Here is a 13,782-nt window from a genome sequence, read left to right on the forward strand (position 1 = left end):
GTAGGCGTTAAATCATATATGTTTCAAACACCCGACTTGCTCGTCACATCGATCCGGTCTTAAATAAAATCATTCTGCAAAATTATTGAATAGACCAATCTTTTTTAATGGCCATTGCGGTATTCAGCAATCAACCAAATATGTAATATCTGATGATAATTAATAGAACAATAACCTCACTGAATCATAGACTACCGATACCTGCAATCGAGGGCAGTTTAAATAAATTAGCCTTACACTGAGGTCAGCTAAGCTCAAAATTGTACATTTTATGTAAGGACGTCGAAACAATGAGTAGAGTGTAATATGAAAATTGAAGTGACTATTTCACGGGGTTCTAGGTCGATTCAACCCACGAAAGATTCAACCACGGACGATTCAACTCCGGACGATTCAACTCAGGATGATTCAACCCGCCGACGTTTCAACCCATTTACGAAAACGTCTACGCAGTTCGTTATCAGGCACGGATGCCGCTTTTACCACTATACCAATACACATCTTGTGTTGAAATAAAAACAAGTTTATGTACCGTGTTGTAACTAGTAGGCTTGCTTAGCGAAAAATAAATGAAGCCTACACGTCGATTAAAAGTCAAACCTTAGAAACAACTGTTTGTTGATGGTAATGAAGATTTCCCGCAAAAAAAGTTTGAATCGGGAGATCGAACATTTTGAGAGTAGTATAAGTCGCTTGTCTCCAGTCAATTTATTATTTTGAAAATAAACGAAAAACCTTTCCTATAGCATAGAGAGGGATTCTGTGTGCTATAATTCTGCTTATTTCGTTGTGGTTAGTTTGAAGTTTGTACCTGAAGAAAATACGGTACGATTGCAATGGTACCATAACCGTTAACCACGACGTACAGGCCTATTCAGGATGGCCTAACTCTAGAGTCTAGACTCTAGACCAGGGATGTCCAACCTATTATTATAGTGGGCCGCATTGTCACCTGAAATAATTGAATTGGCCGCATTGTCACTTGAAATAATTGAATGGGCCGCAAAACCTATTAAATTTCAAGAAAAATGGGTACATGAAGTACATACTTTTGGAGTGAAAATGACTAGCGGGCCGCACAAAAACCTCAGGCGGGCCGCACTGTGGCCCGCGGGCCGCATGTTGGACATCCCTGCTCTAGACTGTCCAATATTAAGCTTACAACTGGCTACAAAGTAACTTGGTGATAACCTAAGCCATAAGTACATGAAAGGTCCGTGGGTTGAATCGTCCGCGGGTTGAATCGTCCGTGGGTTGAATCGTCCTAGGACCTGTAGTGGCTTGGGAGCCACATCCAATAACGTTATATCAATTGTGGAAACATGCGCCCTTTAGTTACTGAAACATTGTTCATGATAAAACTGCAACTAGCATTTCTGCAAGCTGCAATTTGGCTGCAGTTGCAACTTTATAACACTGCAATCGTGATGCAACATTTGGAAACTTGCTCTAAATAACTTTATGTGAAAACGCCGTTTAGTACGTTACCAGGCGATTTCATAGCAACCCTGGTTGTAACTGAATGTAATTCCCATGGCAAACGCTTTGTGTTCATCGTTCGCGCGTTTTGAAATGTTCGTGTATATTGTGTTGAATATTTCCGTTCACATCGCTCCGCTTTATAAACTCGTGCTGATACGCGAGTACCCGCGCAGACAGAGAGATATCGAATCGTACGAACGTATTACGTCAGTCGTGTTAAAATGTAATTCGTTAGACTTGTTTTAATTGGTGAATGCTAAGTTTGTGCTTGTGTCATATTAATCGGAACCTGTACAGTTCCTACAATAAAGGATTGTTTTCTGATAAACTGTATCTGTTAATCGTAATAGCTTTCGGCTAGTAACAGTAGTAACACGTTAAGGTTAGAGATTTCTAACCGCACGCAACCACGGAGTCAGATCATTAATTCGGCAGGTAAATTAAGTCCGAATAGTGTAACCAACTAGTGCCTCCGCATTTTGGTGACCCCGACGTGAAATGCGGAACTAGTGCCTCCACATCGCTCCGGCATTTTGATGACCACCGACGTTGACCCGACGTGTTTCAATGAAGCTGACACTGTTAACTTTATTCTTGTAAACAAGCTGATTAACAACAACGACAGCAATGGCTCCAGCTCAAAGTAGTTCAGTTTCTGACGGAGATGACGAAGACGACGATGATGACGACGCTACAACCTCTTCTGCCACATTTAGGACTTCTTGGACTGGTTGGAAAATCCTTCCACCGAAACGTTTCTCTGATTACAAACACAACATGTTCATTTGTTTGATGCTTACATGTTTCGCTTACATTTCCGAAGTTCTCACTACGTTCAATGAAGACAACAAGTTCCTACATTGTCAACTCACGAAGCTGATTGACACACTCTACAAAGCAGTTGGGAAGATTTTCCCTACTGAGATACTGTCTTCTACTCTTGGACAACAAGCCTTGGGTTCCAACCTTGGAGATTTTATGTCCAGAGCAACATGTCACTCTATCAACGGTACCGTCTTACCGTCACTTGCGTACCGCAACGCGTTCAGTCAACGCCCTCTCATCCGATATCGCGATCAAAACGGCCACAGTCAATACGGCCAACTCATCTCAGACAACATTGTCTTACCGGGAGTTCATCTGCTGGAATCGTATCGACCAGCTAGAAGTTTTGTCTTCCGAGTTCATGGGGACACTGTCCTTTATCACAACTACACCTTATCGCACGAACATGTGCAGGTGCACCAACTCAACTTACCTTTGTCGACTAGACACCTCAACTACAACGCTCCCGACTACGAGAAGATTCTCAACGAGCTGCCTGACTCCGACTCGTTCACTGACTTTCAATCGCTGCTCAGCTCTATGTCTGAAGCCAACCTGCTTAAGGAGAAAATGCGAAATGTCATAACAAGTCTTACTACTACTGATGAAACTATGATCAACGGATCCTACGTCGCAGACACGTTCGCGCACGCCGCGAAACAAACGTTGCTGCTTGCATTGTCACAGATTACGAATCCTTTTCTCTCAGCCCTTATCTTCATCCTGCAGCTACTTGCCATGATGTGGGCCTTCTGCCATACCATCGGGTTTATCCGATCATCTCCGCAGCATTTGCGGTATGCCAGATCCCTTGTATCCCGTATTCGCGCTGGACGCAGCCATCGAGATGCACCTCCACAACAAACTCATCCGTCGCCCTTGCTTCGACGTTCTCGTGACCAACCGTCTTCTTCTGGATCTTCTGATGACGCGCCGCCCGCTTCGTCGTCTCGTGATGAGTTCGCGGACACACACAAACTTTGAGTTTCTTTAATTGTATAAACGCGTTTTCGGTGCCCCGAATGTCGTATGCATGTAACCTTTTGCCATTTTCCCTTTGTCGTTGTCGACCGACAATTTTTTTGTGTATATCTTGCGTATCGCATGCCTACTAATTACTAACCTTCTCCTTACTACGTCGCCTTGTCTTGCAATTGTATCTTTACCAATTTCTGTCGCATAGCATGCTCACCTTCCCGCGCATGACCTGAGTTGTTCAAAGAATTACCCTCAACCTTCTAGTTTCTATACAGATTTGCCCTCTTTACCGTTGCTGACAAACAATTCCAACATGTCGGAACCCCCGGAACCAATATCTGACGTACAAATGGACAGTGAAACGCCGGATGCTCCGGTTGCCCCTTGGCCGGCGCGTTCGTTTATCAACCTCGCCATGCCCGACCCACCGATTCCTGATTCACCAGACTCACCGGATGAACAGCAGGCTACCGCTCCACAACCGTCGAACATCAGACCGGGAGAACAAGGCTCGGATTACCCTCTGCCCGGGCGGCGGGAGATGGCGTTTTTGAAACAAACAGTACTTCATCCGGTTTACAAATATTATGAGATATTGTCACCAGAAATTTCACATTTAACCAAACATTCAGACATTTCACCAAAGGTCCTAGCATTTTCATCACCACCAACCACTTCGGCAGAGGACCTGGAGCTATGGTTCCAGCGACTGGAAGCAATGTTCGACCTCGTTCCACAGATTAGTTTCGAGACAAAAATCTTCACAATGATAGGAGCCACAGCTGCTGTCCAGTCAACCGACTTGCTGCGGTTTTTCCTCCGCCTGAGAAACACAGTACCAATTGGAACCCAGGCTTACGAACAATTCAAAAGTTATCTGAAACATCGATTGATGTGTGAGACACCCACCAAGTGGTAACAGAAGGTGGTTGCAAAACGGCAAGCTGCAAAACTGTAATTACTCTGTTATCTGTAAATAATCATTGTGTTGTTTTTGTGATACCCGCGTAATCAGGATGTCATTTTTAATTGTCAATTTTTTTCCTTCCGTAGCGGGGGAGGAATGTAGTGGCTTGGGAGCCACATCCAATAACGTTATATCAATTGTGGAAACATGCGCCATTTAGTTACTGAAACATTGTTCATGATAAAACTGCAACTAGCATTTCTGCAAGCTGCAATTTGGCTGCAGTTGCAACTTTATAACACTGCAATCGTGATGCAACATTTGGAAACTTGCTCTAAATAACTTTATGTGAAAACGCCGTTTAGTACGTTACCAGGCGATTTCATAGCAACCCTGGTTGTAACTGAATGTAATTCCCATGGCAAACGCTTTGTGTTCATCGTTCGCGCGTTTTGAAATGTTCGTGTATATTGTGTTGAATATTTCCGTTCACATCGCTCCGCTTTATAAACTCGTGCTGATACGCGAGTACCCGCGCAGACAGAGAGATATCGAATCGTACGAACGTATTACGTCAGTCGTGTTAAAATGTAATTCGTTAGACTTGTTTTAATTGGTGAATGCTAAGTTTGTGCTTGTGTCATATTAATCGGAACCTGTACAGTTCCTACAATAAAGGATTGTTTTCTGATAAACTGTATCTGTTAATCGTAATAGCTTTCGGCTAGTAACAGTAGTAACACGTTAAGGTTAGAGATTTCTAACCGCACGCAACCACGGAGTCAGATCATTAATTCGGCAGGTAAATTAAGTCCGAATAGTGTAACCAACTAGTGCCTCCGCAGACCTAGGTTGAATGGTACGTGGGTTGAATCGTCCGGGGTTGAATCGTCTGTGGGTTGAATCGTCCGACCACCATTTCACGGGCGTCTTCTTACTAAATTAAGTTGCTGATTCACGATAGGGTGAACAGCAAATTTTCGCTGATGAGTTTATGATCCTCGTTTTGGACGAATGAAGAAAGTTATGTAGCGGCGTACTGGTTAACAATGGAGCTCGTTTAGTGGAGGTCTGCAGTTCAAATCTTGCTAATATTTAACTTCTTTTTTGTCTAAATCTATATTTAATGCAATTTAGTCTTGAGAGGTGTGATTTTTGTTCGGAGGAGATTAGCATAAGTGGGCAGTACCGCGGTACTAGTACCGAATTGCTGTGCGGTACTTTTCACGTGATTATTTCAAAATTTTAACAAGTATGTTTTCAAAAATACATGTTAATGGATTCTTAATACTAATTTTAGCATCTGTTGATCTTTTTTAATCTAGAAATTTCAAGTAAAATTGCAAACGATTAACGTCACATATGTTTTGACCTAGAGTAACCTTTACCGAGGGCATAATAGCGGCAAACATTGCATTTGTAGCAGCATCTTTCACACAAAAAGTACCGAACTACTTTTTCGAAATAGTACCGAACACCGGAACCGTCGGTACCTTTTTTTGCCAAGTACCGGTACCGTTGTGGGGATCATGATAGAATTGGCAATTAGTTATATAAATTGGCATTTTGCATAAGTTTTTGCATTTTCTCCAGTTAGATAAAATTGAATATTTAGACAGCTGTGTTACACTTGGTAAATTCTGTTATTCAAACAAATTGTATTTCTAACTGACATATTGGACGCAGATATAAGCATTTCAAGTAGCATTGTTTTCACGGCGTAAAGTTTGAAGTGTACTTGATGAAACGTTTAGATGACGTAGAATGTATGCGATACGTGGTTTTAGGGTAGCAGTGTAATAATAACATGGCGTTAGCTGATTGGCTGACGTGTATGATATAAAAGGTTAAGCTTGGTTCAAATCGTTATGCTCGGGCTGGCGAGGCTCTGCGAGGGCTTGTCCCTTCAGGACTTGCTAGTACTTCTCACAGTTTTTAGTTTTGGATCTGTTTTACGTTTTGGCTTATTCAGTATTGAATTCAAGTGATAGTTCTATTCAAATGTGGAATGGTGATTAATTGGTTTCGATGTGACAACTTATTCGGACAATATAATAATTAGACTTTATGAAGTTGGTGTTGATTTAAGAAGCATTATTGAGACAGTAAACGCAACGGAGTCAAAGACAATCATAGGAGTCAGACAATAAGACTGTAAGACTTGGTTTGGCTTAGGCCATCCCTAAAACACCATTACACCACCATCATTTTCCCATACCGTTACCGACAGTACTTTACAGACTGCCCACCTCTGGAGATTAGTTTTAAATTAATTTAGACTTTGAAAAAAAAATTATTTTAAGCTGAAAAATAACATTTGTTTCAATTCGCAGCCTAGCTTAGTAATTTAATCATGCCAATACATAAATGTTGATATTTTAAAGAGTTTTCTATTTAATCAAAATGCTGAATTTTAGTTTTACGTTTTAGGACATTTATGATCAGAGGCCTTAGGTGACTTCTTTCTGATGTACCTGCTGCGATACTAAGTTAGTACGATGCGGCAACTACAGGTAGGTTGCTTGTCGTTCTGGTTGTCAAGGGTTGAGAGAAATTAAGTTTTGAAGACCTACTAATGCCAACAAAGGAAATTGTGCGTTGTAGTTAGCCTATTGGTACAAAGCTGTCTACTGTTAAATCGATTTGTAAAAACAAACTAAGATTATCCAGCTTTTCTGAAATAGACGCTTACTCTGAAAGGAGAAATATAACACAACTCAATCTTGCCCTTTGTCATGGGCAACTTTAGCAAGCCAAGTGTCGTTTTTTTTGCTGCTGATAGGATTAATTTTGTGTGATACTGACATATATCGGCGAGGAAACAAGGCACTTAGGCCTACTCGGAAAACTAACAAATATTTAAACAAAACCATCAGCTTATATTATATGTTTAAAACGAATAAAACTTTAGCTAGGGTACAGATATATGATACTGCAGAGACTAAATCTTGATACATTTTTACAAAATTTTGTTTTTGTTATGAAGATAATATTATTTATTTATTGGTATTATTGTCTGCCCTATTGTCATTGTGATTTACTGTGCCTAACTCTGATTTCTTTGAGATGAAACATGTTTTGGACAGATAATTACAAAGACAAAAAGACTCATCAAACCCATGGAATAATTTGTCAATTAAATAAAGATGAATTCTTATTACTGACTTCTGCTACCGCGATTGCTTTTTGCAATGTCGATTCGATTTATTAATATTTAATTCGGTGGTAAATTGAAATGTTTTCAAACAAGGCAAACAATAAAATCGACTTAAAATAAACAAAAATACAATGAGGACGCAAATTACCTTAAAAGCTATGAGGGAAAACCTATCGAGAGTTACGTAAGAAAGCTTTTGACGCAAACATTAGTTTAGATCAGTATAAGTTACCTGCCAAATTCGAAAATTGTTATTATTAATTATAGTTAATTTTTATAAATTAATTAATTACTACAGTATTAATAATTAATGATAATTATTATAAATACTTAATTATAAATTACTCAGTAATTCTTAATATTTGATTCTATGATATTGTATACGAAAAAGTCCTTGCAGAAATTTTACAAATGGGCAAATTGAAATGGAAATACAAATTACCGAAAAACAAAGACTAACCTCTCAAGAGCTACGTAAGAATTTTTTTGACGCAGACATCATCTTGGAATTTTGGATCAATATGACAGATCTTAAAATAAATTCTGAAATTTTCCTTTAGGTAGCGTTAAAATTCAAGCGTTTAATCATTATAAAGCACAAGAGACGCAACAACGGATATAGGGCAGAAACAACAGTAACAAGTAACAACTATACCCATTACCCAAGACCGGCCAATGCGAGTGATGCCACTGCGTTGGGACCCGTCCTACTTAGCACCAAAACAAAAATAACAATTAACGTTTATGTCGCGCAAGTAACAGTGTTTGTTTGTTGTCAAATTTTCAAATTTGTTCTAGAAAGATAGTGTTTAAAACTTTGTTAAAATAATACATAAAGTAATGTATTAATAACATTATTAACATTTACATAAAATAATGTTAAAACTTAATGATAATGATAAGGTTGAAACTGCATGCCACAAAATGGAACCTTAATGGGGTCTTCAAATAGTTGATACTTGGTTTACTTTATTATTATTATTATTATTATCATTAGTTATAGACGTAAACGTATTTAAAACCGGAAAAGGCCCCACTATCACTTCTTGCATTGGGCCCTGCGCTTGCTAAGATAGGCCCGCACTATACCCACTGCCCATGACATATAAATAGCCGATCCGAACTAACAAAATAAAACGTATTGGCAATGTTATAGAGGCTATTAGAAAACTCAAACTAAATGACTTTACCGTAGCCTACAGTCGAAAACGTAACTCTCCATCAATAGTAATAACTAATAACAAAGGAATTTGTATTCCTAGATACATGCACTGCATGTGAGGAATTTCGTGCGTGACGAAACTCAAAGGTAACATAGCTGCATCTCACAAAAGAAAAGTTTAGACGATGCTAGACATGCTTGTAAAAACAAATGACGCCGTGAAGTGACAATACAATACAACCTGTGGACTGAGAATATATTAGGACAACATATGCCTGCGGTAACCATGACAAAGTAAAAAACCTAAAAACAGAAAGGAATAAATACGTAAAACAACAAAAGCAAACTAAACAGTAAATCGTCCGTTTTATATATTGGTATATCAATAACAACATTTTCTTGATGTAGTTTTTCAATGTTTGACAAAAAGTATAACGTAAATCTCAACAATTGAGAAACAGTTTAGAATAAAAATTTAATTGAATTGTCTGTAGTTGGTAAATTGTTTGTAATCAAACCTAGCTCGGTAAGATTTTAGCAGACCGCACTAATTCTCGGAGAACACAACTTTTGTTTTCAACTTACAAATATCATTATGCCTATATAGCAACAAAATAAACTTTTACAGTTTTAGCTCTTGATTTTCCGGCCAGGGAGCAAAATTCTTTACAACATATTTTTCGTGCTTTTCAAACAGCAAAATCAGTGATAGATGTAAAAAAGACATTTCTCGGACAATATCGAACACCATGTTCATGATGACAATCAGGTCAAAATGCAGTGGCGTTTTTCGAATTGCTTTGAGGACAGAAGTGAATTTTTTTTTGAGGTAGCTCTAAAATCCGCTTTTACTTACCCCCTTCAAAATGCTCGGGGTTCATAATTTTCATTTTTACATCGGAAAAATTGTTTAAAATGCGTTAAAATAAAAATACATTTACAAGTAAACTTGTAGGCTACAGTAAATGACAATTTACGGCGTACATACGATTAGAAAATGCAGCGACTTTGTAACGCCGTATAAACTTGCCTTTATGTAATGTGTTTTTCTATATATGATCAGTAGGGCGACCAGTTTTTTGACCTAAAAAGTTTAAATTTTGACCTTAAAATTTGCAAATTTTGACCTTATTTTGACCTAAAAAGTTTAAATTTTGACCTTATTTTGAAAAACGCTATACTGATAGTCTCTACACTGTCTACAGCAACTTTCTTATCTAAAGCTGCATTTAAAATTGACAAAACACTTTTCTAATGTTGACTTTTTTTCGTTTCTGCGTATTAAGATTGACAACTTGCAGTTTCAAATGCATGCAATGCCTTCACATCGTGACGTCACCAGACGCGCTGAAAGGCCTTCCCTCTCTTTGTGGCTTTGGTTTTAAGTATAATTTGGGGCACTGGAATTGTTTGCGGTACAAGAAAAGAGAAAAGCGGAAGAATAATATTACAAAATATTACAAAATAAAAAATGAATAATATTACAACTAAAGTAACAATTTGACCGTATTTTGACCTAACGTAACATTTTGACTTTATTTGACCTAATAACTTCTATACCACACGTCGTACAAAGCTGAAATTTGTTTTGTGCTTGTTTGATAGCATTCTGAGCAGGTTAAAAAAAATGACCATATTGACTTTTGGTTGCCCTAATGATCAGTCGAGTTTTCTACTAAGAAGCTTGAATTGCGTTTGTGCTGTAGCCGTACTCACGTAATAATTGGGTAAAAGATCGATCAAAATGTGACAACGTTTGATAGAATCGATCCTCACTCCGTTATGTAAGGTTATCCTGACGCTATCAAACATTTTTGAGGCACTGTTGAATTCCATTTGGCACTATTCCAAGAAAAAATCGGTGCGGAAGCACCATGGCTGCACTTAATAAAAAGGTTAATATCTCTGCAGCAAAACAATCGACATAGCAAATTATCGCAGAGTTGGAACAGAACAGCCTTTCCATTAGAGAGTCCTGGATGATAAAACTTCCCAGAGGGCTGAAAGAAAATAAGTAGAAAACTATAAGTAAACCTACAATAAGCAGTAAACACACAAAGAAGAATCAGAACTTGAAAATCGAAACTGAATATATAGAATTGGTTTTTAGCAAGCTTTTTATAGAGCCCAGCTCTATAATACAGCCGAACCTGGAGAGTAAGCTCGAGTAAGTCCGTGGTAACTACCACTTCTTTTGTGCGTTTGAGGTCACTATAGCTTAAATTTTTATGCGTTGCCTTGTTTACTTATTGCTTAATTGACGTTGTTATATAGTTATATACTATAGTTATAGTATATAGCAGGGGTGGCCAAACTGCGGCTCTTTGAGCCTTTGATTGCGGCTCTTTAATGAATTAGCATTGTTGAATTAGACATGCATTTTCCCGGTCTAGACGAGTTGTTTGATCAGATTATGAAACAATGCGTCCTATAACACGTAGTAACCATGGACTCATTGTTAGTAATAATCAAATTACACTCCAAAAAGTGCATTATTGTACAGAAGTGTGCTAACTTGTACACTGTAGTTTAAGTAAACTGTCAAATTGAAGCTGTACGTCAGGGCTGACCTAGTTTTAAGTCTTGGTTACGGTTATACCAATAATTGCAAAAAGAGTTGGTGAAGCCCAGGTGGAGACTCATAGTATCACCACGCAGCACTAATGTTTATCAATAGCTACACTTCGTTGTAAGTGAATAAATTCGTGTTTTTATTGTTTTGTGTTGTGGCTCTTTTAAAACTGGAATTTGTTATATGCGGCTCGAGCATGAATCAGGTCTGGCCACCCCTGGTATATAGCATAAATTAAATCTCTGTAAACTATGTAGAATAATTAACTTTTGAGACATCGCTGTTTTTGTACTCCTCGAACATCCTTGTAAAACTTTACTGCCTCTTAGTGATTGACAACGTTGTTATCTATTCGCCATGTTAATTTTATTGGGTTCAGAGCAGAGGCGTAAGAATGGTACGAGTTTTTCTTTTTTGTACACTTCGAATTAAAAACCGAGCTTGTTGGAAAATATAGTGTAACAAAGTGGTCTAGAGAGATAAGTGAAAGTTCATTAGTTTATATTAACCGTAGGTGCAAATGTGCAATGGTACCATAAAAGGCAAAGGCAATTAAATTACCTGGTTTTGTGGCTACATGAAAAGTAAGTTTTCTCTCCCATGAGCATACGGGGTTAGTTGGAACAATTTGAATGGGGTTAGTTGGAACATGTTCAAATTATGAATAACTTTTGCTAAACACTTGCTTTATGCTGTATCATATGAGTAAAATTTTCTTTCATTAATGCTTGATGGAATTCATACCAGCCTCGTACAGTTAAGTTGGAACTTGTTATTTGATACAGATCGATAAATAGCTACACTATTTAATTGAAAGTATGCGTAAGTTTAAGCGCAAAACTCAACGTGGATCTACTCCAAAGGATGTAATGGAAAAGGCAGTGAAACAGATTTTAATACAGAAAAGGCCTTGCCGCAAAGTTGGTAAGGAATATGAATTTCCTCATGTGACTTTGCGAAGGTACTTTTTCTACAAGAAAAAGTGTGCAGTAGTACGTTGGACAAGTAAGTGATGTTTTTGAAGATGGGGACGTAATCTTCAAATGAAGCATTCAAACTGAAGCGTTCCAGTCACTCTAAATTAGTGAGTGAATGCCTCCCGTTTATTTTTTCTAAGGACACTGACGAATCGGAATTCAATCAAAATTTAAAAGACTTTGTGTTCAAACTGCCTGTTCCTTTGAACAGACGAGAAACGAAACGCTGTCAGCAGAAATTTTTCTTCACTGTTGACTTGTCAGGCTACAATCCACAATAGATTGATTGACATTCAAAGAACAGAGACTTTTGAATACTGTATATAACAAATCGATGTATGTTCCAACTAACCCCGTCTGGTGTTCCAACAAACCCCGTCTGGTGTTCCAACAAACCCCGGCTTCGGGGTTAGTTGAAACACGTGACTGATGTCTGAAAAATTAAAGTTTGTGCGTAAACCTGTAACAATTTCTGGGCAGTCTTTTGTCATAAGATGTAGAACAGAGTAGTCATTATGCCAGACTAGATAAAGGTTTCAAAGATCATTCTGAATTTTGGTTATTTAAATTTTTCTAAAATTTGTTCCAACTAACCTCGGTCTCCCCTACCAGTGCTAGTTGAGATAGAATCGCTTTGACGAGATGAATGACTTCATTCTAAACTGTAAATATTGATTTTATTGCATTAGAAAACACCTACAGCCAGAGGCCGGATTCAGTCGGTTCTTGGAGTTTTAATGACCTCCGCCAACCGGTTGTTAACAAGCGTATAATGTATAGGCCTATGTTATATCGGCCCCGGACCAATATGGCATGCTGCTAGAGAAAGAACCGGAAATTAAAATGTTTGAATCCCACCAATGCCTACAGCATTTTGACCAATATATAGCACTTATACTGTAGAGTGTAGATCGTTTGAGGTATCTACTTTACAGTACCTTGTAGCGTTAATGAGTTTAAGGCTCTTTAATTACTGTCCATCAGCAATGTAAACTCCTATTGATCAACTTTATGACGCTCGAATAAATAATTCAATGGCAAATGACTGCAATGAATAATTGCACATTGTGGTGTTGGTGCCACACAACCTATTCTCCGTTGACATAATTTTCAGGGCTTACATCCGAAAGGGTTAAGTTAAAAATAACAAAAAGAGAAAAATTTTGACTTCTTGTACTACATCCAGCAACACATAAAATTATAATTCGATACTAGCACACCTGGCATTCCATCTTATATTCAAGATAGCTGTGCATGGATGCATATATTTGTACTGTTTTGTCCCGTTGAGGAAATATTTGTATATAGACTGGTTGGCTACATTTTTTACACTATACATTTATGATACCTTATTACATTTATGGTACCTGATTCATTTGTTTGCAATTTTTTGAGTAACAGTTTTGGTGTCGGTTTTGATATGGCGCTTGATGAAACAAGAAAACAACACAAATTTAGACCGATTAAAGGGGTTAGGATTTTTTTATGAAATGGTACTGGCTGTGTATGATAACAGCGATTGAGTTTTCTGTAATTTGGACAATATATGAGGCAAATGTAAAAAATGCCAAAACATTTAGAAATGGTATAACTTCAAAAGCTACTTCTTAACCTATTTAAAACTATTAGGCCTGCGTGTATAAAGTAGCTTACTTCCATATACTTCCAAGTGTATAAGTCTTTTAAAATCATACAGTAGAATCCGCTCAATATATCCACAGA

At 38.0% G+C, this 13,782-nt stretch overlaps 1 protein-coding gene across 1 annotated transcript; it reads left to right on the plus strand.

Moving 5' to 3' along the window:
* The first annotated feature begins 2,016 nt into the window (after positions 1-2,016).
* Positions 2,017-4,887, plus strand: LOC143461012 (uncharacterized). The gene is made up of 2 exons (XM_076958744.1): positions 2,017-3,847; positions 3,932-4,887. Exon 1 carries the CDS (start codon positions 2,110-2,112, stop codon positions 3,289-3,291), a length of 1,182 nt encoding a protein of 393 aa, XP_076814859.1. The 5' UTR covers positions 2,017-2,109; the 3' UTR covers positions 3,292-3,847; positions 3,932-4,887.
* Positions 4,888-13,782: the final 8,895 nt, after the last annotated feature.

The sequence above is a fragment of the Clavelina lepadiformis genome, chromosome 5 (assembly GCF_947623445.1).
Source record: "Clavelina lepadiformis chromosome 5, kaClaLepa1.1, whole genome shotgun sequence".
Classification (NCBI taxonomy): domain Eukaryota; kingdom Metazoa; phylum Chordata; class Ascidiacea; order Aplousobranchia; family Clavelinidae; genus Clavelina; species Clavelina lepadiformis.